A 26,368-nucleotide genomic window follows, 5' to 3' on the forward strand; every position below is an offset into this window, starting at 1 on the left:
TCCACTCCGGTTTTTTTCCTTTCCTGGGAGGAAAGTTACCACCCCCAGGCCCCCAGGATAACGCCCTTCCGGGGTTGGGGGCCAGAAATCCTCAATCCTAAGGGGCAGGCCGCCTGTCCTGCCGCAAGTGTACGCACTACTGGAGCTACAGACTGACCCCCACCTCTGGGCGAAGCTAAGACCCCAGCCCACCCCGCGCCTACCCAAGGTGAAGGGTGGGGCTCCCAGTTCCAAACCCCTCCCATGGAACTCACCCGAGCCGGTAGGAGAGAGGAGGTGCAAAAGGCCCCACCTACTTTTCTCTCTTTCTCTTTCCATTGGACTGACTGGTTGCCCATCGTCTCTGTTTCGTAGGCGATTGGCTTCCTTCCTTCCGCGCCAGTCCCTGCCTCTCCCCGCCGGGGAGGGTAAGTCACGCCAAACTGGGCGGAGAATCCACTGGCCTCTCTCCTTCGCTCGTCTGGGCGGTGGCGGCAACTGGGGACGGGGCGGGTGGCGCATCACGGGCGCAGAGGCAGGAGGAGCAGTCTCATTGTTCCGGGAGCCGTCGCCACTGCAGGTCTCTGGGCTCGTTCGGCCCTGTCCCTCGCAGTCCTCCCCAACCCCCACAACCGCCCGCGGCTCTGAGGAGAAGCGTCCTGTGGAGACAGCTGCAGCATCATCTCCGACCCGCCAGCCATGGAAGACATGGACCAGTCGCCTCTGGTCTCTTCGTCCTCGGACAGCCCGCCCGGGCCCCAGCCCCCGTTCAAGTACCAATTCGTGAGGGAGCCCGAGGACGAGGAGGAAGAAGAGGAGGACGAAGACGAGGAGGACGAAGACGAGGACTTGGAGGAGCTGGAGGTGCTGGAGAGGAAGCCCGCCACGGGGCTGTCTGCAGCCCCGGTGCCCACCGCCCCCGTCGCTGGCGCGCCCCTGCTGGACTTCGGCAGTGACTTCGTGCCCCCGGCGCCCCGGGGGCCACTGCCGGCCGCGCCCCCCGCCGCCCCGGAGCGGCCGCAGTCTTGGGACGCGAGCCCCGCGTCGCCCGCGGTGCCCGCGCCATCCCTGCCCTCCGCTGCCGCAGCCTCGCCCTCCAAGCTTCCCGAGGACGATGAGCCCCCGGCCCGGCCTCCCCCTCCTCCCCCGGCCAGCGTGAGCCCCCAGGCCGAGCCCGCGTGGACCCCACCCGCCCCGGCCCCCGCCGCGCCCCCCTCCACCCCGGCCGCGCCCAAGCGCAGAGGCTCTTCAGGCTCAGTGGGTGAGTGCCGTGCCCTCCCGCCTCGCGCAGCCCCTCGCTCCCCTCCGTCTTTTGTGTGCACCCCCAAATGCCTCGGGCGGAGCCCTCCTCTCCGCCCCGAGGGGCTTTGTCCGTGGACCTCCGGGCGAAGGCGCCCCCCCTGGTAGGAGCCGTCAGGAGCAGGGTGGGGCGGCCGAGAAAACCCGGGCTTGTTCTTTATTGTCTGTCTCGGTATCGGGGAACACGTGCACCCCTCCTGTTCGGCTTCTTCCCTCTGGTCCCTATTCTACTGCATCCCGGAAGTTAGGCACCCACCCCTGATAGGAGCTGGGTCTGTATCTAGGGACCAGGGTTGTGGATACATTGGGCTGGCTAGGCTCCCGGGTGAGGATGGAAAGGCCTTGGCGCCCTTCATCTTTTGTCTACCGGTCTGGGGTGCTCCTAGGGAAAAGGCGCAGTTTTGCAGCTAGTCACTTTGCCAGCAGTGAGCCCTGGCCCCCCTCCTCACCTTCTTCCTGGCTTGGGTGGCTCCCCAGCGCCTCATTCCCCTCCCTCTCGACTCTTGGCGCTGGTGGGGAGCTGGCCCAGTGGAAAACATCCACACTGACCCAACTGCAGTGAAGGGAGAGCGCCTCCAGTGGTGTGGCGCGTGGAGAATTGGGAAGGCGAGAGTTCTGGCAAAGTCCTGCCACCGCCCAGTTTATCCGGGTTGTGATGTGGCGACTCCCCAGCTAAACCGAGCCAGGGAAGTGGGATCTGAGCATTTATGGTCCGAGGGAGCGCAGTTCTACTAGGGTCTCAGGTGCTGAGTGAGAGGAATTGCTGTTAGTGTGGTTTAGGCTCTTGATGGATTATAATTGAATCGGAGAGGAAAAAAGGCAAAATGGTTGACACTCTTAAAGAAAGGAAACCTGTGGGGTTTTTACCGCGAATAGGCCAGTTGAATTTGTGGCAGACTTGCCACTAGACTTAATGAAATGTTTTGAGAAAGATATTTTCATGTAGTGGTTAGAAATATATTTCTTAGAAGTTATTTGTTTTAGGTCGACAGGGACAAATCTGCATAGTCTATAAACAGTTTCCAAATCTTTTCATTCACTTTAGTACCTGATTTTATATATATGTATTTAAAGGAACATTGTCTTATTTCCCTTTTCATTTTGGGAAATTGTTTATTTTGGAAGAGGAAAAAAAGTCAAGTTTGTTAGAGATGGAGAATCTTACTAGACAAGTTATTAACTTACTAGCATGTATCTTGTTACTTCGGGGGCAGAAAGTGTCCCACCAGCAAGCAGTAGGACTTTTCTTTATGTATAAAAGGGCCAGAATCTGGTAGTATAACTGCCTGCTGAGAAATCTTCATTGCCTTGTAGTATTTTAGAAATGGTTGATTTTCTAGAAGAAAATCAATGAGATCACAGAAAACATATTTTTCAGTTCATTCCTTCACAATAGGGAAATAAGCCAATTGTGATGTTTCTGAATAACATTTTGATAATGACATACCCCAAAGCATTATTAACATTAATCATTACACTAAAGATATTAGGAGATGAGGAGTAACTCAATCTTTCCTTTTTCTGAATTAAAAAACACGTTTAAGAGAAACTAAGATGTAGAAGAATAAAGAGTAATAAGAAATTTGCAAATGGGAAATCTAATGATTAACAAAGGCATACTGATTTGTCATATTGTATTCCAGTATGGGAACAAAGAGAAGAGTTCTGATCTTTGAACATTAGGGATTCAGGAGGTGACAGCATTCTCTTAGAATTTTGACTTTTGGAATACTAAGTTTAGAAAACAAAGGACAGAGAATATTGCCTACCCAGGGACTCTTATCTTTATATAGTTCCCTAATTCTGTATTGATGATAGCTATTTGGAAACTTTAGTTCCTTTAGGAAACCACTGAATATCACGATTATGGTCATGGATAGTTAAACCATTTCTGTGAGTCTTAGGTTCTTCACAGTTCGTTCATTCAACTGATAATTGATTACCTACGAAGAGACAGGTTCTATTCTAGGCTGTGAGGGTATAGCAAATAAGCAGGACACACGTGCTCCCCATTAGGGGTGTACGATAATTACATAAGTAAGGAACTCAGAATAGTGGTAAGTGTTATGAGGAAAATAAACAGGATGATGGTATGGAAAGTGATTGGGGTGTGTGTATGGGGGGGGGTTGTTTTAAGTAGGGTGGCATTGAGAAATGCCTTTGTGAGGAGGTGAGATTTGAGCTGTAGATAAAAATTTCCAAGCAACCCGTAGGGAGACAAAAGCCTTTAGGCAGGAATTAGCTTTGTGTGTTTGAAAGTCTAGTAAGAAGACTAATGAGAAAAACTTGGGAGACACTGGTGTCAGGTGAGGTTGGGGAGGTGGGCTAAACTTAGATCATTTGGGGTCTCTAACAGGCCATGGTAAAAAGTTTGGATTTTTTAAATAAAAGATATTCTTTATTTTAGAAATATGCTCCTTAATAATTGTGCTTTTGGAGCAAAAATATAGTTTTGAAGATTTAGAGGAACTGCGAAGACTGATGTGAGTAAAGACAAGGTGAGAAATGTGCAGGGCATGGTTAAAAACATAGAGCAACCCGATGGGAAGAGGGTTATATTTACTGAGTTGGGCGGACTCCTGACACTTGTGCATTTAACATTGTTTACATTATTTTTGAATAAACTCTGATTCCCATCACTAGGAAAGTAGTAATTTTGCTGTTTACTGTTGTGCTTGGAGTATCCCCATTGTAATGCAGTAATGAAGTGAGATCGAAGCCTCTCACTTGATGACCATTTTTCACAGAAAACATTTGGCTTCACTTTGAGAAGGTGGTTGGTTAAAGGGCTTTGAGGATACATGAGGGAAATGCTGGATAGAAATTGTGTTGAGAGAAATGTAAACATCATTAACCATGACACTGAGCTGGTCTCTGGGCATGTTCTAAACCAGTGTTAATATTGAAAATGTGGTACATCGGGGGGCGCCTGGGTGGCTCAGATGGTTAAGCGTCTGCCTCCGGCTCAGGTCGTGATCCCAGGGTCCTGGGATGGAGCCACATATTGGGCTCCTGGCTCAGTGGGGAGCCTGCTTCTCTGTCTGCCTCTCCCCCTGCTCATGCTCCATCTCTCTCTATCTCTGTTTCTCAAATGAATAAATAAAATCTTTAAAAAAAAATGTGGTAGATCTGGATTCTGAGGCATATTGAATACTAAATTAAGCTACTAGGGTTTTCACATCCTGTTTTTATCCATGCTCTGCCACCCGCAGTTGCTCTTGCTTTTGGTAATTTCTATTATGAAACAACAAAATGTTTTTGTTGTTGTTTCCAAATGTAAAGTTCTTTCATTATTTTTTACCCTGGTCCTGAGAGGGTAAAAAATATGAATAAACTCCAATTCCCATCACTGCTTTATGCCATGGGAGGCCATTGGAGATTATTGAACTGAGGCAGGACATCATGAAAGCAGTGTTAGGAAAAAAATGAATTGGTGACAGTATTCAAGATAGGTTGGAAAGAAGAACGGGAACTATTTAGAATGCTTTTGCAGTAGTTCCGAAAAGGGTGAGTAGAGCCTGAACTAGTTCACTACTACTTCAGTCAATGAAAATGGAATAGAAGGGAGGAATATAAGAAACTATAGGAAACATGGTTTTTTGGCTGCAGATCTCTATTTTTATAGTTAGGTTAAAAAAAGTTTTAAAGGGCGCCTGGGTGGCTCAGTTGGTTAAGCAACTGCCTCCGGCTCAGGTCATGATCCTGGAGTCCCAGGATCGAGTCCCCTGTCGGGCTCCCTGCTCAGCAGGGAGTCTGCTTCTCCCTCTGACCCTCTTCCCTCTCGTGCTCTCTATCTCTCATTCTCTCTCTCTCAAATAAATAAATAAAATCTTAAAAAAAAAGTTTTTATGAAAGAAGAATTGATAGGACTTGGAGGCAAAGGATGTAAATACAAAGAATGTTGGTGCTTACTAAATCAATCTCAGAGACTGTCCAAATTTGTTAATTGCAGTGGAAATTTGCATAGAATTGAATACTGCTCATAAATATAGTTTATGGCTTGGGATTAAAAATTATTAGTCTTTTTATAAAGTCATTAATTATATGATTAGATACAGTGGCATAAGAGCAAATAGAAATGTTAAAAGATTTTGAGTGACGTATAGTTTAAAATCTTAAGTTCCAATTCTTAATATAAAATTCAAGTAAACAGTGATGTGACACTACCAGGAAGCAGTTGCTTCTACAGAAGGAGCTATCATGCCCTACCCGTTCCCTATCCTCCTTCGAAAATGGTAAAAAGGAAAATAACTGATGAATTTACAGATTCTGAATAATTCCTTTTGTTAAGCCATTTCTAATTTATGACTGGGAATAAAAGTTGGGAACTGGTATGCTCCTTATGGATAAATTGAGTTACATTTTAGATTGGTTCCTAGCATGCTCCGTGTCAAATTTATAGTCCTAATTTTTAGTAACTAGCAAGCTCCCCTCAAACCTTTTTAAAATGAAGTGATGAGTATATATTGAACCTCTGATAAATACCTCATTACAAGGAATAGTATTTAAAAACATGCTATTTTAGCACTATATCCCTGTAAACTTGGAATATTTGCTGTCTTTTTTTTTTTTTTTTTTTTTTTTTTAAGATTTTATTTATTTACCAGAGAGAGAGCACAAGCAGTGGAAGTGGCTCCGCTGAGCAAGGAGCCCAAGGCGGGACTCAATCCCAGGACCCTGGGATTCTGACCTGAGCCGAAGGCAGACTCTTAACCAACTGAGCCACCCAGGCGTCCCAAGATTTAATATCTTTATAAAAAAAAATTTCTAAAAAGGAGCATATTACCTATTGTCTAATAATTGGCTCTGTTTTATGTGTAGTTAGTTCATAATCTACCTAAAAGCAATTTATTTGAAACACTACTGATGCAAGGCCCCAAATTAAATGGCACATTTTAAAGGTATTTTGCTAGCCCAGGAAAAAGTACCTACTCAGTGGATGATATTTCTTGCTTCTTTCCTGAAACTTTTGATTAAGTAGAAGTAATGTCGTAGATACATTAGTCTGTACATTCTTTGAGACGTTTTATTCCTTTTCTAAATATAGACCCTAGAAGGTCCCTCTGGGGGTGACAGCATCGGGAATGGAAACTGTAAGAGCAGACCATAATTCATCAGTGTTTAAAAGGGTGAATGTAACTTTTGTGGCTGGCTCCTATAGGACATGGACATGCAGAATGGTGGGACCCAGCTTCATGGATGCTAAGGTCTTCTCAGACCATTGGCTAATGATTCTTTTCAACTCTAAAGGAGGAGTTAATAATTTTACATTTAAGCTGTTCGTTTTGTTTTTGGAATGGTGATTATTTTTAAGTTGCTTTGCTCATGTATTCTCATAACATTCTATTCTTACCTCATTGTATATATCACACCATATATGGTAATGGTATGTTTATTCATTTCTATTCTCTGTCAGACTGTATGCTCCTTGGGGTAAGGGGCTATATTACGTTTTTTCTCTTGAGGAAAAGGACAATGTGACATATCTTTATTGCTGAACACAGTGCCTTAGGTGTGGTGTAGGCACTCAGAGATTTGTTGAATGAATATGATATTGTAGATGAAAACTGATTTTCAAATTCTCTATAGTCCTAGAATTACAATATTTTCTCTCATGAATTCTTATGAATGAAAGCATTTATTTATTTACATGTACAAGGATATGGATGTATCATTTTATTGATGAATCTCTTATGGATGGTTAATTAGGTTGTTTCTCAACTTCTTCTGTTATAAATAATGTTGCTGTTAACACTTGTATATACTTCTTTGGGAATACGTGTTGTTACATGTGTTGTGGGATAAATTCATGCTAGTAGAGTTACTGGTCCAAAGGGTATGTGCATTTAAAACTTTGATAGATAATGCCAAATTGTATTACAAAGAGTTATTGCAGCCTCTGTCCCACCAATACTGTGTTAAAGTACCTTTTTCCTTATGCCTTTACCAATAGAATGTATTGGTAAGACTAGTAAATGGCTTAGGAAATTTCCTTTTTTAAAAATTTACATCTCAGAGTATTTTTTTTTTTTTTTTTGACTTAGGTGCCAATAAGTTTTTTCTGATCACAGCTTTTGCCTCTTCTTCCTTTGGGTTTTTGTTCTTACAGATGTAGGAACACTTGATCTATTGTAAGGAAATTAGCCTTTTGTTGTGTCCTGAAAAGTTTTTTCATGATTTGTTATTTGTATTTTGACCTTTGGTGTATTTTTTTGTGCAGAAACTTTAGTCAGATTTATCATTTTCTTTTATGCCTTTGAGTCATACAAGTCATTGAATTTTGTGTAATTCTTAGACCTTCTCTAGGATTGTAAAAATTGCTCCCATGTTTCCTTTAGTACTTGTATGATTTTTATGATTTCATTTTAACATTTTATCCTTTCATTCTCTTTATTTTATTCTAGGGAGTGAAGTAGTGATGTAATTTCATTATTCAACACGATTTCTCATTTTCCCGAACACTGTTTGTATCGAATCCTGCATCTTTACTATTTTAAAATGCCACTTTTGTCATATGCTTGTAGTATGGGTGAAATATTTCCTCTTCTTTTCCATGTCTTTGTCTTTTCATGTATAGGTACCAAACTGTTTTAATTGCTATAACTTTCAAATGAAATACTAGCTGATAGGGCTTTTCCAGAATTTTTTTTTTTTTTCTGGCCATCTATGCATGTATAGTTTTCTATCTGATCTTTAAAATTGTTTATTTAATCCCCTCTCCCTCTGTTGGAATTATAGTGTGGTTACATTAAATTTATGCATTAATTTAGGGGAGAATTGTTGTATTTTTTGGATTGATATTACATATTTTTTCTCTAAGCATGGTTTTCATTAACATGTATTTTCTTTTTTTAAAGATTTTATTTATTTATTTGACAGAGAGAGACACAGCGAGAGAGGGAACACAAGCAGGGGGAGTGGGAGAGGGAGAAGCAGGCTTCTCAAGGAGCAGGGAGGCCGACGCGGGGCTCGATCCCAGGACCCTGGGATCATGACCTGAGCCGAAGGCAGACGCTTAACGACTGAGCTACCCAGGCGCCCCAACATATATATATTTTTTATTTATTTTTAATTTATTTTTTTTTAAGATTTTATTTATTTATTTGAGAGAGAGTGAGAGAGACAAAGAGCACAAGAGGGGGGAGCGGGAGAGGGAGAAGCAGACTCCCTGCCGAGCAGGGAGCCCGATGCGGGACTCGATCCCAGGACTCCAGGATCATGACCTGAGCCGAAGGCAGTCGCTTAACCAACTGAGCCACCCAGGCGCCCCATGTATTTTTTTTTTAATTAGTTTATAATAATGTGAAATTTAGGCTTTTAAAAGCAATTAAGTATTCTGGCCTACTTAGTATGAAACACTTGAAATGCTGGGTTATATAGATACTTGGCCACCTCTTTTCAGTTGATCGTACATAGACTGGTGAAGAGAAGTTGTCTTGCTTTTTCGTTTCTAAAAAAAAAAAAAAAAACTTGAGAAGGGTAGAAACATTCTCTATACTCTTGTAGTTAGAGCTGTAGCTACTAAATATGGGATTATTGTTTTAGCAGTCTCTGAATCCTTTACTTAAGTGGCCCACTAGTTTTAGAAACAAAACAAAACAAAACATGATTTCTTTAATAGCTTGTTCTTCCCACTGATGGAATTGTTACAATAGGGGAAGAAGGCTTATAAAGTTTTGTTGTTTAAACAGATTTAGCAATTGTCTGCTTATATTGGTGGTTCCTTAGAAATTCAGTGTTAGTGAAAAAATTAGCATATTCCTTTTCTTAAGCGAGGCTTAGGGCTAAATATGGGGACAAAAAGATGAGTAGAGAGAATTTACGAGAACTACATGTAGCAGATTAAGGGAAAGACACAAGGCCCTTGTAAAGAATTTTCTGCTGTCTTAAAACCAGAGGAGTCTTGTGATTGTACTGTAGGGGCAATCATAAACTTACCTACTTGTCAACAGCTTTTGTTAAAAGAGAAAAATACCTTAATTGGGTTCTAGGTCAGCCTGCACATTTTTTGTCTCCAATTTTACAGATTGACTTGTAAACTTGAGTAATTGGAAGGTGCCATTATTAAATTTATTTATCTCAGCGTTTTGACAGTGTTAGGTAAACCTGACCTAAAGCATGAAAGACATTTTTTTTTTCAAGATTTATTTATTTATTTAGAGAGCGTTGGTGGGGGTGGCAGAGAGAGAAGGAGAGAGAAACTTAAGCAGATTCCTCACTGAACGTAGAGCCTTGTGCAGGGGTTGATTCCCAGGAACCATGAAATAATGACCTGAGCTGAAACCAAGGGTTAGTCACTTAACCAACTGTACCACCAAGCACAAAAAAGAAGGGAATTTCCTTAAAAAAAATTTTTTTTCTTTGTTTTAAGGAAATTATTAAATATGCTTAAACCATGTAAATCCCTTTCATAAATAGCCTTTAAAACTTATCAGTCTCAACTAATGAACATTATTATTAAATTATAGAAAGATTTAATATTAAATCTATCAAGTTCTGATATTTTAATTTTTATGCAAAACAACTTGATAAAAATTTAGGTGCTTTTGCTTGAATAAGGTAATTTAGGAAAATCAAACCTTAGAAGACCAAATAAGTGTTTGATTATATACTGTGTTATAAGCTGTCTATACCACTAACACAGACCTGCTATAAGGATCAGGACTATATGACATCGCTTTTGAACAAGGACTGAAAAATTACCACCTACACCTACCATCATACTTCCTCTTTTACCCATTCTTATTCCACTAAGCTTTCTTTTCTTTTCTTTTTTTTCTTTTCTTTTTTTTTTTTGAGAGAGCATGCGTGAGTGCGTGCGTTTGCGGGGAGGGGCAGAGGGAAAAGAAGAATTTCAAGCAGACTCCCTGCTGAGCACAGAGCCCAAGGCAGGGCTCAATCAAACAACACTGAGATCATGACCTGAGCTGAAATCAAGGGTGGAATGCTTAACTGACTGAGCCATCTGGGCGCCCTTTATTCCACCAAGCTTTCTTTTGACCTTCTTACCAAAATTTTGTTAATGGAACATGTTCATCAGGAGCTATAGTTAAGTTTAGCATTGATAGAATCAAACGTACATATTTTAATGACTGCAAAGAGTTGTGGGTAAAACTGGTTAAAATTGCTTCTATATGATAGAATTTTAGTATGTTTACATTGCCTTATCTCTTTTTTGGGAGGGATTCAAAAAATTATTTATACTTTTTGGTATGGAAAATTTGAGACATAAAGACAATAGTGAATGAAACTTGACTTAGCTGTCACTGAGTCTCAATAGCTATCAACCCATGGTCAATTCTGCCAATCCTACACCCTCTGTAACTACTGCAACTACTCCTTTTTTGCCAAACATAACTGTTATCAAATCAATAATCAAATGGTTTCCCAACATATTTAACAAAAATTAATGTCATCAAATATCCACCTAGTGTATATATGTCATAAATGGTCTTTTTTTGTTTTTTTTTTTCAGTTTTTTAAAAAATTAGAATTCAAAGGTCTACATATTACAATGGATTGATTTGTTTTATAAGTCTGACTACTCCTTGTTTGCTTGCATTATCTCTCTGCAATTTATTTGTTGAAGAGTGCTCATACACATTTTTCATTTTAATGTTTGTATTAAGATATAATTTACATACATAAAATGCATAGATCTTAAGTTATAACAGTTTTATGTGTTGACGGGTGCATCCACTTATTAACCCACAGGTTATGAAGGTTATGAAGACATTCTATATTTTTTTCTAGAAGCTTTATAGTTTTAGCTTTTATGTTTAAATCTAAGATACATCTTGAATTAATGTTTGTCTGTGGAAGTGTTATATATCAGGATTTATTTTTTCATACAGATACTCAGCTATCCCAGAGATGTTTTTTTGGGAAAGAATTTGTCTTGCTATATTACTGTGGTGCCTTTGTTGAAAATCAGTGGCCATATAAGTATGTCTCTGTATGTACATCTATTTTGTTGATCTATTTTTTGGTATCCTTATGCCAATACCAGACTGTTCTGATTGCTATAGCTTTACAGTAGTCTTAAAATCAAGTAGTATGCCTACTCCAAGTTTTACTGTTTTGTTTTGTTTTTTTTTTCAAAATAGTTTTGCTCTTTCTAGGTGCATTGTATTTACATACACATTTTAGAATCAGCTTGTTCATGTCTAGAAAATGTCTGCTGGGAATTTGATTGGAATTGCATTGAGTCTAAGACAGCAGGATACAGAGAATTGGCATTTTAGGGTTTGAAACATAGGGTTTAACCCATAACAAGCTAACAGGATAGCTTGCCATAGTTTCTTGAATGCTGGCAGAAGACACAGATGCCTGGGTCAGAGACAAAGGACTTTATTACTTACCGCAGTGATAATAGCCGGCATATCAGCATTTTCTTGTGCAGGTGCGCTAAGCCCCATTTCCCATAGGGTAACACTGAGAGGGCCAAGTGACCATTATACTTGCCATGCTGTATTGCAGGAGAGGGACTTGAACAATCAACTTCAAGTTAGGGAAACTGAATTTATACTACATTCTTTTTTTTTTTTTTAAAGATTTTATTTATTTATTTGCGAGAGAATGAGAGACAGAGAGCATGAGAGGGAGGAAGGTCAGAGGGAGAAGCAGACTCCCTGCCGAGCAGGGAGCCCGATGCGGGACTCGATCCCGGGACTCCGGGATCATGACCTGAGCTGAAGGCAGTCGCTTAACCAACTGAGCCACCCAGGTGCCCTATACTACATTCTAAGTATGCCTGCCTATTCCACTTATATTGCATACAGTAATTATTTAAGATTTAAAAATCAATTATTCTTCAGAGAAATTAAGAAATGAGAATAATGTGTATCTACTCATATTTACCATTTCTTTAAAGAATTATGAAATGAGAATGTTTTGTATTTACTAAGCTATTTAACATTTTTGTTCTTTGCTTCTGAAGATCTAGGTTACTACCTGGTATCATTTTCCTTCAGTCTGAAGAACTTCATTGAACATTTATTGTAGTACAGGTCTCTTGGTGATAATTTCTTTCAGCTTTTGTTTTCATCTTTTATTATCTGATAATATTTTTAATCATCTGTATTTTTGAAACATATTTTTGATGAGTACAGTCAATCTTGTTGTTCATGGTAGTTAAGTTCTATAAAGTTACTAAAAACACTGTATTAGCAAATACTGAATCATTGCCTCTAGGGGAAATACAGGGTTAGGTTCCTGTGAATCTCTAGTCATACCATTTTTGTTAACAGTGAATATATAACTTTGTTTTACGTGTGTTTCTATTTAAAGATGCATTATTTAATGTGCATTGTTGATTTATTAACATTGAACTCATAGCCAACAGAACTGTAACTCATGCCTGAATGAAGCTTATCTAACACATGTGTTTTCTCTGTAAGGCACATCATGGCCTTCTTGTGGTTAAGAACACTAGACAGAACACTAGACAGTCTACTATTCTTAGAGGACATTTTAAATAGCAAAGTCACCAACAAAATAACAAAAAAATGCAAAAAAATATGGCACTAAATAAACTGCAAAAAGTACACTTGTTTTCAGTATGAGAGCTGAAACAAGAAGGCCTAGGGTTGCCTGTTTGACCTCACCTGGGAACGTATGTTGGGTTCACTGCTCTGCACACGTCCACTGCTTTAAGTATCGATTTGGGGAATATCAATGTAGTGAGTACACAATCGGCAAATAGGCGATCAGTGAATAATAAGAATTGACTATATATAATTATAGGTTGGTAGATTTTCATCATATAAAGATATTATCTTTTGCATTTCATTGTTTCTAGTGACTGGTCGGGTCATCTTATTGTTGTTTCCCTGCCTGTTTCCTTTGTTTTTAAGATTTTCTGTGTTTGGTTTTCAGCAATTGGATCTCGACAGTGTACTTCTTTGTGTTTTTGTGTTTATGCTACTCAGTGTTTATTCATTGAGCTTCTTGGCTCTCTGAGTTGGTATTTTCTGTCATAGTTGTCAAATTTTAGGCCATTATATATATATTTATTTATTTATTTTTCTGCTTCAGTCACTGTTGCCTTTTTTGGCGACTCCAATTACATATACTTTAACTGCTTGATTGTCTCACAGATTGCTGAGACTCTTCATTTCTTTTTTTCCCCATGCTGAGCTTCAGTTTGGATAGTTTCTAATTGCTTGTCCTTTAAGTTTATTGATCTTTTCTTCTCCACTGCCCAATCTGCTTTTAAGCCCATCTAGTGAATTTTTCTTTCACTTAATATAGTTTTCTGTCATAGAATTTTTATTTGGTTCTCTCTTCTGGTTTGTATTTCTCTACCAAGAGTCTCTGTCCGTTCACTCATTATGCCTATCTTTTGCTGTACATACTTAATAGCTATTTTAATTTTCATTTTAATGTTTACTAATACAATGTTTACATTATTTCTTTGTTTATATTAGCTGTTTTTTCTTATATATGCTCATATTTTCTTGTCTTTTCATGTCCAGTAATATTTTATTCTATACTGGTTGTCATGGACGTGTTGTTAGTATTGTTCTGGAAGTCACTTAATTTGCTGGCAAATCATCTTGATCTTTTCAAGTCTTGATTTTAAAGGTAGGGTCTAGGGCAGGTGTTGGCTTTTCTTTTTCTTTTCTTTTTTTTTTTTTTAAGAGTAAAACAGTAAATATTTTATTTAGGCTTGTGGGTTGTACAGGTTCTTTTGTAACTACTCAAATTTACCCTTAATAATGCCAAAGTAGCCATAGACAATACATCACGCAAATGGACTTGGCTGTCTTCCAATATAACTTTGGCCCATGAACCATATTTTGCTGACTTTTGGTCCAAGTCTAGACCAAGTAACCTAGACTAGGTAACCTTTAGTTTAGGGTTAAAGTAGTCTTCCTCTTAAGGTGTGCCTTTTCTGGGGTCTCATTTTTATACTTGGGGTGTTCAGCAAGACCTCTCCACTCTGGTTTATCAAAAACTTCTGGTCAGGTCTTGCAATACAGTCTGACCTCCAAAATATCTGTTCAGCTCACAACTTTATCATAGATTCTCTGCTTGGCCTCTGTAAGTCTTGTGCCATATATGTGCAGCATAGTTGAGCCAAAGATTTAAAAGGACCCTCTATCCAGGTTTCTGGAGCTCCTTTTCTATGATGTTTTCTTTTTTATGTTATCTTGCTCCACAAATTCCAGATAACTCAGCTGCTTCCTCAACTCAGCAAGAGTGCAGTATTCTTGGGCTCCTTTTCCATGTGCTGTAGACAAAGGTCTTTCAAGCAGAAAGCCAGGGCATCATCTGGTGTGCTCCCCACTTCTCAGGAATCACACCCTGTACTTCCTGTTGTCCAGTGTCTCAGGATAGTTGCTTCATATATTTTGCCCTGTTTTTTTTTTTTTTTTTAAAGATTTTTATTTATTTGACAGAGAGAGACACAGCAAGAGAGGGAACACAAGCAGGGGGAGTGGGAGAGGGAGAAGCAGGCTTCCCGTGGAGCAGGGAGCCGGATGCGGGGCTTGATCCCAGGACCCTGGGATCATGACCTGAGCCGAAGGCAGACGCTTAACGACTGAGCCACCCAGGCGCCCCTATTTTGCCCTGTTTTATAGTTATTTATATTAGGTTAATCTGATAGAATTATTCTCATAGCAGAAATTCTCTATGATTTTAACATGCAGTTTATTTCCTGTGTTTTATAAATTAGTTACGATTTTTATTGACCAGTTATACTTTTGGTTGATAAACAGGCTTTGAAATGAACATGTCAAGAAAAATATTCAGTGTAAGAGTATGTGAACATTAGTGAGATTGTGAAAGCATATTTTGAATTGACCAGTAATAAGTCCAAAACTGACATGCCACTTTTGCTTTTTACGAAAGTGACTTAAAAAAATAAATCTCTTCAGTGAGCTTTAATTTTGAAACCGATCCTTGTGTGATGGAAATAATTAGTATTCAAAGTATGTAGCCCTGAAACAGTCTAAATTTACACTCTAGATTTAAACTTGAGTAAGGAAATGAAACTAGGGCCAACAATAAGGAATAGTTCATTTGGAAAAAGTGGTTTTATGAAGGGTATTCATCTTTCATACTGTCAAAAGTATAGTGATTCTGTTCATTTTACTGAGGGTAGTAAGGAAATAAATATCTGATTATAGTGATAGTTAATTGTAATTTTCTAGATTTGTCATTAACTTGCTGACTTTGAATAAGTTACTTAGTTCTCTGAGCTTAGGTAACTGGAAATATGGTAGATTAGCAAAAATAAGGATGAGTATGTTTTAAAAAGAAAGTAAGGCTGAATATGGCGATTTGTTGTACTGGACATGAGCATTCTGATACGCAGGAGGTAGAAGGAGGGGTTTGGTTAGGAAGAATTATGTTTGGTTAACATGTCATGTGAGAAGTCGTTGAAATAAGTTTAGATGGCTAACTTGGGGCCATATATTATTTCAGGGCTTTAGGAGTTTCAGGTCTAATTCAGTGGATAACTGGGAGCTTTTAAATGTTTTGTGCAAGAGAATATATAGAATTGTTCTTTTAGGAATATTAATTTGATGGCAGTAGAGAGACTTAATAGAAGAGTTCTGGCTTCCCTTTTGCGTATTTAGTGAAAACTTGTTTATTTAAGTATGCCACTGTGTTTTTACTTAGTGTGGGTATAATTAAGTCCTTAATATTATTTTTTTCTGTTTGTTCAGAATAGCACAAATGATGTTGATTGAAGTTTCAATTTCTTCCAGTAGTTAGAATTTGACATGATCATAGAAAAAGGGGGAGTTGTTTACCTTTTCTATAAACCTAGTAGTAGTATAAGTGTATATATAACATGTCTCAGTGATTCAAAATGTTACACTTTTAATATAGTGTCCCTGATTATAAAATAGTTTATTATTCACTTGTGAAGGTTAGGATCTTTTACAGAAAAAAGGAAGACTAACCTAAAATCAGTAATTTTTTTCAAAACAAAGTAATTGTTTAGCCTTAGAATTTGGTAGCTTATGATATGTAAGTGTTGTCAATCAAAATTTTTCTTTAACATCCTTTATTTATTACAATTTTAAAATTCTAAATTTATAAAGTCCAGGAAAGGAAGTACTGCAGAGTGGTTAAGGAAAAGAGCCTAGATCTTTATACTCTCTGAATTCAAATCTCAGATCCATCATTTTTCAGTTTTGTGACTCTGGGGTAGTTACCTAGTTTTTATGCCTGTTTCTTCATTTCTGAAATGAGGATAACAGGAGTACGTAACTTTATAGGGTGGTTTGAGCATTGAAGGAGCATCTGAAATAAATGTGCCTGGCCAGCATTACCATCTCTATAAATGTTATTATATTGTGAAGTAGAAGCAAATAACCAAATATTTCCGATAATTACAGGGTATTTGCTGGATGACAACTTACCTTATTTCAGGAGATCAAACTTGAAGGGCTGATAAAGAAAGAAGAATTTACACCAGTTGCACTTATGCATAAACTCATCCCTCCAAAAGATAAAGCACATGAACTTGAGAGTTAGACATGTTTACATCCTTGCTTTCTGGCCTTCTAGCTCTGTGACTTAGGGCAAGTTTTTTTTAATTCCTCCCCCCCCCCCCCCCCCCCCATTTTGAGGTAGGTACTGTTACTATCTTTATTTTACAAACGAGGAAATGACGGGGCGCCTGGGTGGCTCAGTCGTTAAGCATCTGCCTTCGGCTCAGGTCATGATCCCAGGGTCCTGGGATCGAGCCCCACATCTGGCTCCCTGCTCCGCGGGAAGCCTGCTTCTGCCTCTCCCATGCCCCCTGCCTGTGTTCCTCCTCTCGCTATGTCTCTCTCTGTCAAATAAATAAATAATATATTAAAAAAAAAATGAGGAAATGAGGCACAGAAGGGATAAGTAATATTTTTCTCAGGGTCACACAATAAATAATATATTTTAAAAAATGAGGAAATGAGGCACAGAAGGGATAAATAATATTTTTCTCAGGGTCACACATTTTTAAGTGATGAATATGGGATTTGAACCCAGGCAGTTTGATCCCATGATAACTTTAGGAGGAGTGAGAGCAACTCTGTTCTTGAGGGCCAAATGGTAGCAACCTCTTCTGGATATTTTTTTCTAAGTGCTTTTAGAAATGCAATACTTGTTTCATGGTTAATTTTGGACTGAATCTCAATTTATGATTTTTCTTTTTTCAAAATTAATGAATATTTGAAATACCAATTTGTAAACTTTGTCATTTGACCAAGTGCCAGGAATATAGTTTTCACTGTGAAAGGGAGTCTGGTATTAGATAGGAATAAGGATACATTTTTAAAAATACTTAAAATTTTTGGCACGATTCTAGTTGTAATTTGTTTTCCCTCATAATTTTAACAGTAACATGTTTCGAGTTCACTTTTCAAGAAGACTGGCCTCTGCATTAGTGGCTTTTAATTATATTAACTAGATGAAAAAGACAGCCTTTTTGTTAAGGAGTTGCTACCTTTTATTTAGATGGAGCAGCTGTGTAATTATTTGGTTCTGCTCTTTGATCCCCAAATCTCAGTTTTATACAAGATTATACATTATTTTAACTAAAAGGAATTCTCAAATTCCCTCATTTTACAAAAGAGAAACTGTGTATCAAAGAAGATAACATAGTAGGTTGTCTTTCGGAAGTGTGTACACCCTGGGGCGCCTGGGTGGCTTAGTCCGTTGAGCCTCTGACTCTTGATTTTGGCTCAGGTCATGATCTCAGGGTCCCGAGATCAAGCCCCATATCAGGCTCTGAGTTCAGTGCAGAGTCTGCTTGACCCTCCCCTTCTGCTCCTCCCCCCACTCACACACGCTCTCTCTCTCAAATAAAAAAAAAACTTTAAAAAATAAGTATACATGTGTATGTTTTATAAAATCCCATAAGGTGGTTTGGCTTATTGGTTTGGATGAGTTGCCCATCCAACCTAGTGTTCTAGGTTATAGAAGACCTTTTTAAATGCATACCATGGATTTCCCCCTCATTACCCCATCTAAGAATCTTTTAGATATGGTATCATACCCAATATGGATTTATCTAAAATTTATATGACATTGTGAATTTAACTCTCTTATTCATCAAGGGGAGTATCTTTGGAAGACATGTCCATGTTCATGATAGCCACATCTCTTTGTTTTTTTCTGTTGATTAACCTTGCCTAGCTTGTCATTCCAGGTAGAAATGTCCAGATTTATTAGGTCCTCTGCACCAAAGGAATACCTTCCTGTCATTCCTCGGTCTATTTCAAATTGTCTTTTTCTAGAGGGCTTTCTCTGGTGTAAACCACAGAAGATCTTTAGCTCCAGATCTTCCAATTGCAGATATAAAGTGACCTTGTGCAAGCTTAATATGCCAGTATGTAGTGTATTCGTTGGCTCAGGCTGCCGCACCAAAGTACCATAGACTCAGTGGCTTCAACAACAGAAATTTATTTCTCCCAATTCTGGGGGCTCGAAAGTCTAAGATCAAGATTTGGGCAGGGTGGGTTTCATTCTGAGGTCTCTTTTCTTGGCTTGTAGGTGGCTGCCATGTCACTCTGTGCTCACATAGCTTCCGAATGTTGCTCAGAGAGAGGGAGAGGAGGAGCGGGGAAGTAGAGGACATGTCATCACAGAGGCATAAGCAAGCTCTCTGGTGTCTTTTCTTATAAGGGCACTAACCCTGTCAGACCATGGTCCCACCGTCATGACCTCCTGTAATCCTAATGACCTCCAAATACTATCCCATTGGAGATTAAGGCTTCAGCATACGAATTTGGGGGGATGGGGACACAGACATTCAGTTCATAACATACAGGATGTAGTGCTTAAGAAAATGAGCTCTGGGGCGCCTGGGTGGCTCAGTTGGTTAAGCGACTGCCTTCGGCTCAGGTCATGATCCTGGAGTCCCTGGATCGAGTCCCGCATCGGGCTCCCTGCTCAGCGGGGAGTCTGCTTTGCCCTCTGACCCTATCCCCTCTCATGTGTTCTCTCTCATTCTCTCTCTCTCAAATAAATAAATAAAATCTTAAAAAAAAAAAAAAAGAAAATGAGCTCTGGAGTTGAATAGCCTGGAGTCTTACTAGTTACGTATTGAGTGAGTTATTCCTCTGTGACTCGGTTGTTTTTTGTTTTTTGTTTTTTTTTAACCTGTAAAATCGGGGATATTAACTCCACTTATAACAATAGAGTTGTAGGGAATAAAATGAGTTCCTGCATGTAAAGCATTTAGAATAACAAGTATCCCTTGGGATGCCTGAGTGGCTCAGTGGATTCAGCATTGGACTCTTGATTTTGGTTCAGGTCATGATCTTAGGGTCGTGAGATCTGCTTTGGGCTCTGTGCTGAGTGAGGAGCCTGCTTAAGATTCTTCCTCTCCCTCAGCCCCTCTCCTCAACCATGTGTGCGCGCTCTCTCTCAAAAAAAAAAAAAAAAAAAAAAAGAATAACAAGTATCCCTCAATGTTAATTTTAAACAAAACAAGGCTGATGATAATAATTATCTTCCTAATGACAATCAGTGTTTTCTTTGCAATTTGGACAGTAATACATAGCACTAATGTCCTCACATACTAGTGTACGGTGACTATTAGAATGTTTTTCTTTAGTGATAGACAACCTGGAATATAAGAAAATATGCATGATTCTCTGAAAGTGTTCTTCTGAACTGAACATATGCTAATAAAAAAGGACTAAGCAAAAGTAATTATTAATTTTATTCAAATACATTTTTTTTTTAATTTTTGGCTTTGATTAGGGCAAAAAATTTACCTGTCTGAAAAATGTGAATAAAAGTTTGGATGCCATGTGTTAACTGAGAAGAATAATATCTTAAAGCCAATTTGGTTTATGAAATTTCTTTAACATAAACATGTTATTGCCTCTTGAGAAATGATAGGTTCTATGGATATCATTTAATCATCTTTATAATATATATGATCACTTAATCTGAATTAATGGTACTACTCATAGTACTACTTTTTCTTTTCCATCTTGGCTTTTTCTTTGTAAAAGTTTTGTGTTAACTCATTACAAACTGAACCCTTGCTTGCTCCTCTTACCTTTAGTCTTCTTTAAACTCTGTCTTTATTTCTGCTGAGGTTATATTCTATTTGTTTTTCAGATGAGACACTTTTTGCTCTTCCTGCTGCATCTGAGCCTGTGATACACTCCTCTGCAGGCAAGTTCTTTCTGCTAGCCTTTTATCCTCTGTGTATTCTAACTTTAACTCTTTAGTTTTATTAACTCTGTACAGAGTGGTTTGAGTTTACTAAAAAGTAGCATGGTTCCAAGAATGTTTGTCTATTGAAAAAGTTGAAATTTATATTTTATATGCTGTATCCGAGAGAGAAATGGGCAGAGCCTGATTAATAAATTGGATATATGCAAGGAATTCTTGGACCCTTGATTTACATTTATATATTGACTAGTCCTTTTTTCCAAATGCAGTTTACTTATAGCTGAAAAGCTTTCATAGAAATGAATGCCACTCTTTGGCATTTAATTATTCAGTGTCTTTTCTGCACTGTCAAACTCTCCTCTCAAATTCTTTTGTCTTCCTCTAAAACTAGTTAGAAGTAGCTTTTCTCAGTTGATTATACTTGAGGTTTTTTTCTCAGAGACTCGATTTATGCCTTTTCATAGCATGTATTTGCCTTTGTAGCCATGCACGTTTTATTGACAATAGCTTTAATTTTTTCAGTAATGATTCAAGACTGCTTGATTATTTATTGTTATTAACATTTAATTTTAGTTAACATTAACTCTTTACTAACAGTATTTTGAATCTGTCATAAAACTTGCATTAACTCTGAGAACGCTGGCATTCTCTAACTTTCCTTTCTGTCCATGGTCACAGAAAAAATAATGGACTTGAAGGAGCAGCCAGGTAACACTGTTTCCACTGGTCAAGAGGATTTTCCATCTGTCCTGCTTGAAACTGCTGCTTCTCTTCCTTCTCTGTCTCCCCTCTCAGCTGCTTCTTTTAAAGAACATGAATATCTTGGTAATTTACCAGTATTAGCCACTGAAGGAACACTTCAAGAAACCTCAACTGAAGCTTCTAAAGAGTTCACAGAGAAGGCAAAAAATCCATTTGTAGACAGAGATTTAACAGAGTTTTCACACTTGGAGTACTCAGAAATGAGATTATCATTCAGTGGCTCTCCAAAAGCAGAATCTGCCATAACAGTAGCAAGTCCTAGGGAAGAGAATAAAGATGAACAAGAGGATTTAGTTAGTAATGACATCCTTCGTAATCCACAAGAGTTACCCATAGCCCTTACTAATAAATCAGTTAAAGAAGAGGACAAAGTTATGTCTCCAGAACAAACAAAGGACAGTTTCAGTGAAAAGGGAATTGCAGCAGAAGCTCCTATGAGGGAAGAATATGCAGACTTCAAACCATTTGAGCGAGTCTGGGATGTGAAAGATACTCATAAGCAAGATAGTGATGTATTGGCTGCTGGAGGTAATATAGAGAGCAAGTTAGAGAGTAAAATGGATAAGAAATGTTTTGCGGATAGCCCTGAGCAAACAAATGATGAAAAAGACAGTGCAAGCAGTAATGATGATACTTCTTTCCCCAGTACACCGGAAGCTGTAAGAGACCGTTCAGGAGCATATATCACGTGTGCCCCCTTTAACCCGACAGCAGCCGAAAACCTTTCGACAAACATTTTTCCTTTGTTGGAAGATCATACTTCAGAAAATAAGACAGATGAGAAAAAGATAGAAGAAAAAAAGGCCCAAATTGTAACAGAGAAGAATTTTAGTACCAAAACATCAAACCCTTTCCTCGTAGCCACACAGGATTCTGAGGCTGATTATGTCACAACAGACAATTTGTCAAAGGTGACTGAGGAAGGAGTGGCAACCATGGCTGAGGGTCTAACCCCAGATTTAGTACAGGAAGCGTGTGAGAGTGAATTGAATGAGGCTACAGGTACAAAGATTGCTTTTGAAACAAAAATGGACTTGGTTCAGACATCAGAAGCTATGCAGGAGTCGCTGTACCCTGTGGCGGCACAGCTTTGCCCATCTTTTGAAGAATCTGAAGCTACTCCTTCACCAGTGTTGCCTGACATTGTTATGGAAGCACCATTAAATGCTGTAGTTCCTGGAGCTGGTGCTTCTGCGGTGCAGCCCAGCTCACCACAATTAGAAGCTCCTCCTTCAGTTAATTATGAAAGCATAAAACTTGAGCCTGAAAATCCCCCACCATATGAAGAGGCCATGAATGTATCCCTAAAAAATGTATCAGGAATAAAGGAAGAAGTGAAAGAGCCTGAAAGTATTAATGTAGCTGTTCAAGAAACAGAAGCTCCTTATATATCTATTGCATGTGATTTAATTCAGGAAACGAAACTCTCTACTGAACCATCTTCAGATTTCTCTGATTACTCAGAAATAGCAAAAGTTGCACAGTCAGTGGCTGATCATTCTGAGTTAGTTGAGGATTCCTCACCTGATTCTGAACCAGTGGACTTATTTAGTGATGATTCAATACCTGAAGTTCCACAAAAACAAGATGAAGCTGTGATACTTGTGAACGAAAATCTCACGGAAACTTCTTCTCAGTGGATAATAGAACATGAAAATAAGGAAAAACTCAGTGCTTCACTACCACCTGAGGGGGGAAAGCCATATTTGGAATCTTTTCAGCCCAATTTAGATACCACAAGAGATACCTTATCACCTGATGAAGTTTCAACATTGACCCAAAAGGAGAAAATTCCTTGGCAGATGAAGGAGCTCAATACTGCAGTTTATTCAGATGATGGCTTATTTATTGCTAAGGAAGCAAAAGTAAGGGAGAGTGAAACATTCTCAGATTCATCTCCAATTGAGATTATAGATGAGTTCCCTACATTTGTCAGTTCTAAAACCGATTCTTCTCCCAAATTAACCGGGGAATACACTGATCTAGAAGTATCCCACAAAAGTGAGATTGCTAATGTCCAGGATGAAGCTGGGTCATTACCTTGCTCAGAGTTACCTCACGACCTTTCTTTCAAGAATGTACAACCTAAAGATGAAGATAAAGTCCATGTCCCAGATGAACTCTCCAAAGATAGGTCTGATATCTCGAAGGTGCCCTTACTGCCTCCAGATGTTTCTGCTCTGGCCATTCAAACAGAAATAGGCAGTATAGTCAAACCCACAGTTCTTGTGAAAGAAGCTGAGAAAAAAACCCCTTCTGATACAGAGCGAGAGAACAGATCACCATCTGCTATATTTTCAGCAGAGCTGAGTAAAACTTCAGGTAATCAGTCCATACATTGTTTTGTACTTTCTTGCCACCTTTTTACTGATCATGGAACATTCCACTACATTTTCTGTAGTGTATTACATTTAGAGTCTCTAATATATCACATTGATAAGAATTCTTTTCTACTGTCTCCAGAAGTTTTAGTGCTTTTTTTTTTTTTTTTTAACTCCTCATTACTCGCCCTTGCTTGTATTTTTCCACACAAAGACTATACTTTCAGGGATCATTTCTGTAGTTTGTTACTTTTTTCCACACAATTATTCATCGCTCCTTTTTATGTTACACTATGTAACTAGAAGATTATATAAGAATTGGCTTCATGTCTTTTCTTTCTTTCTTTTCCTTCAGTATTTCCTCATAGCACGAAGAGTGAGAGGTATTAAAACAAAATATTTTCAGATGTATTTACTATTTTTTCCCAGAAATTACTTCATTTTAAATTTTTATGAAAGCACATTTCTGTAATATGTCTCCAGTATTTCAATATACTGCTGTATTTTCCAGTAATAGGTATAGAGTTAAGCATATTGAGTAGCAGACATTTTGTTGAAAAGTATAAGTTGAGGTATGCTGTTATGAATTCTTCTGAAAAGTAGGGATTGTCATTTTGTCTTTAGACGCTACGTTTCCCACACACTTGATTTGTGTAGAGTGATTTGCACATGTGTTTTTTATTTAGCATTCTAATTTAGCCATGTTTTCTATAAAAATGTGTAGTGATTACTATTTATTGAGTTTAGGTTTTGGAGACGGGTAGTACTGGTGGCAGAGAAACCAGGTTAGAGATTGTTGTTATAATCTAAGAAAGAGGAGATTATGACTGTTAAGGCAGTGGGATGAGCATGGAGACATAGGACTTGATGTTTGATTGGATATGGACATGAAGGATAAGGGAAGAAGTTAAAGATGACTCCAGGAACCCTGAGTTCCTTATGTTTTCAAATACATGTATGGCAGTATGAGAAACTGAGTTAGGGAACATGAGAGAATAAAGTGGGTTTAAAGAGAGAAGATAAATTCAGTTTTGAATATTTTGGTATTAAAGTACCTATGAGACTTTCAAGAAGTGATGGATGTTATACATATGAAGCTTTTGAGAGAGACCTTGGCTGTATGTGTATATTTATCATGGGCTCAGAGACCATAATTAAAACCATGGATATCAACTAGGGAGAGCCAAGAAAAGGGGAAGCTTTAAAGGTGGAAAAATTGGTCAGCATTATCAAATGCAAGAGAGCTTGGTTAAGATAAGGATTGAGAATTTGTCAAAAAGTAGGGAAGGTGTTGGCATAACAATGGCAGGGTGGTGTGGGTGGGCAGGGCTAGGGGTGAGGAGTGAAGGAGCCTTGAGTAAATGGATACTAAATGCTGACAGTTTTTAAGAAGTTTGAGATCTTGGGGTGCCTGGGTGACTTAGTTGGTTAGGCATCCAACTCTTGATTTCAGCTTGGGTCATGATCTCAGGGATGTGAGATGGACCTTGCTCAGCGCCTGCTTGAGATTCTCTCTTTCCCTCTGCCCCTCCCCCTCATTTGCTCTTGTGCTCTCTTTCTAAAAAAAAAAAAAAGTTTAAGATCTTGGAGAAAGAATGTAGCAAGAATAAGGTAGAGGATAGAGTTGAAGAAGGGCCTTTTGTTTTCTTAAAGATGGGAGTGAAAGTCTAAATAAAGGTGCTAGTAGAAAGTCAGGAGGGGTTGGGATGAGATGAGATCTAGAATTCAGGTGGAAGAATTGGCATTTAAAAAAGGAACAATTTTGGAAGACACTGATTGTAGTGAATGGAAGGGAAAGTATGGGTGTTGTTCCTGCTAGCTTCGTGGCCAGAAGTTGAGGGAAGAGTATGATGGTTTATGTGTATTCTTTTTTTTTTAAAGATTTTATTTATTTATTCATGAGAGACAGAGAGAGAGAGAGAGAGAGAGAGAAGCAGAGGGAGAAGCAGGCTCCCAAGGAGCAGGGAGCCCGATGCGGGACTCGATCCCAGGACTCTGGGATCATGACCTGAGCCGAAGGCAGACGCTTAACCGTCTGAGCCACCCAGGCGCCCGGTTTATGTGTATTCTTTAAAGCGGTATGTTAGGTCATTTGCTGAGAATGAACTGGAACATGCTTGGGTGGAAGAGGTCTGACTAGGGAAACAAAGGCATTGTATTAAGAGTCCCGTCAAGGTTGAAGGGTAGTCTGTATGACAGGATGATTTTTCTTTAATTGTGCCTAACATCTTGGGTATAGGTTCAGGGAAGGCAAATGCTTATATTGATTCACGCTTGTGTTTTGCTAGAGGGGTCTGGCCCAGTGAAAGGACAGTGAATCAAAGGAATTAAAGATAATAGTAGTTTGACATGATGGACTGTGGCATCTAAGTTGAAGAATGTAAAGAAGAGAGCAGGGGGAGTTGATAGGCAAATAGTAGAACTTGTGGTCCAAATTAGATCTAAGAACTAAGGGTAAAAAGAATAAAAATATGAACACCAGTATGGTTGAAGGTTGTGGTCAAAGTAGGATTGTGCATGTGTATTTGTTTGTCGGATGTTGAACTGAGAATTCCGGATGGATCATAATGGCCAAAGTTTGGCCATGAGGCAAGGGCTGAAGTTGAGTGGGGTGAAGGTTGCTAGAGCTAAGGTCAAATGAACCATGAAGCTGAGAAGTTGGATTGCTCTCATCAAGTCACCCAGGATGATGGCAAGACTTGGGGTAGAAAAGATTAGAAGTTAGGGACACAAGACTTTGGTTAAAGGGCAAGTGGGTCAGCTGGCAGGATGGTAGGTGGAGGCAGTAAGCAGATAGAGAATGTTGGGGCTGAATAACTAGGACTTTTTGCCCAAGGCCTCCGAGATAGTCTTAAAGCAGCACTGGGGAGCTA

General features: G+C 39.1%; 1 protein-coding gene, 1 long non-coding RNA gene and 1 pseudogene across 4 annotated transcripts in view; 2 read left to right on the top strand and 1 right to left on the bottom strand.

Annotated features, from left to right (window-relative positions):
* Positions 1-381, bottom strand: part of LOC135361769 (uncharacterized) — a 49,336-nt gene extending 48,955 nt beyond the window's left edge. The window contains exon 1 of the long non-coding RNA XR_010405698.1: positions 255-381. This is a non-coding gene — a long non-coding RNA (uncharacterized LOC135361769). The remainder of the gene's footprint in view (positions 1-254) is intronic.
* A 76-nt stretch (positions 382-457) lies between these two features.
* The window catches only part of RTN4 (reticulon 4), a 67,503-nt gene continuing 41,592 nt past the window's right edge, over positions 458-26,368 (top strand). The window contains exons 1-3 of one of the 3 annotated variants that reach the window (XM_045884986.3): positions 458-1,240; positions 20,356-20,412; positions 21,091-23,496. In XM_045884986.3, coding sequence (XP_045740942.2) covers positions 679-1,240; positions 20,356-20,412; positions 21,091-23,496 — 3,025 coding nt within the window. In that variant the 5' untranslated portion in view covers positions 458-678. The remainder of the gene's footprint in view (positions 1,241-20,355; positions 20,413-21,090; positions 23,497-26,368) is intronic. The other 2 variants (XM_045884983.3, XM_045884984.3) reach the window with 2 other exon arrangements.
* Positions 23,707-23,747, top strand: LOC123852256 (small nucleolar RNA U3; annotated as a pseudogene).

This window comes from Mirounga angustirostris, unplaced genomic scaffold (assembly GCF_029215605.1).
Source record: "Mirounga angustirostris isolate CCGP_5_RB_7025 unplaced genomic scaffold, mMirAng1.0.hap1 SCAF_10, whole genome shotgun sequence".
NCBI lineage: Eukaryota > Metazoa > Chordata > Mammalia > Carnivora > Phocidae > Mirounga > Mirounga angustirostris.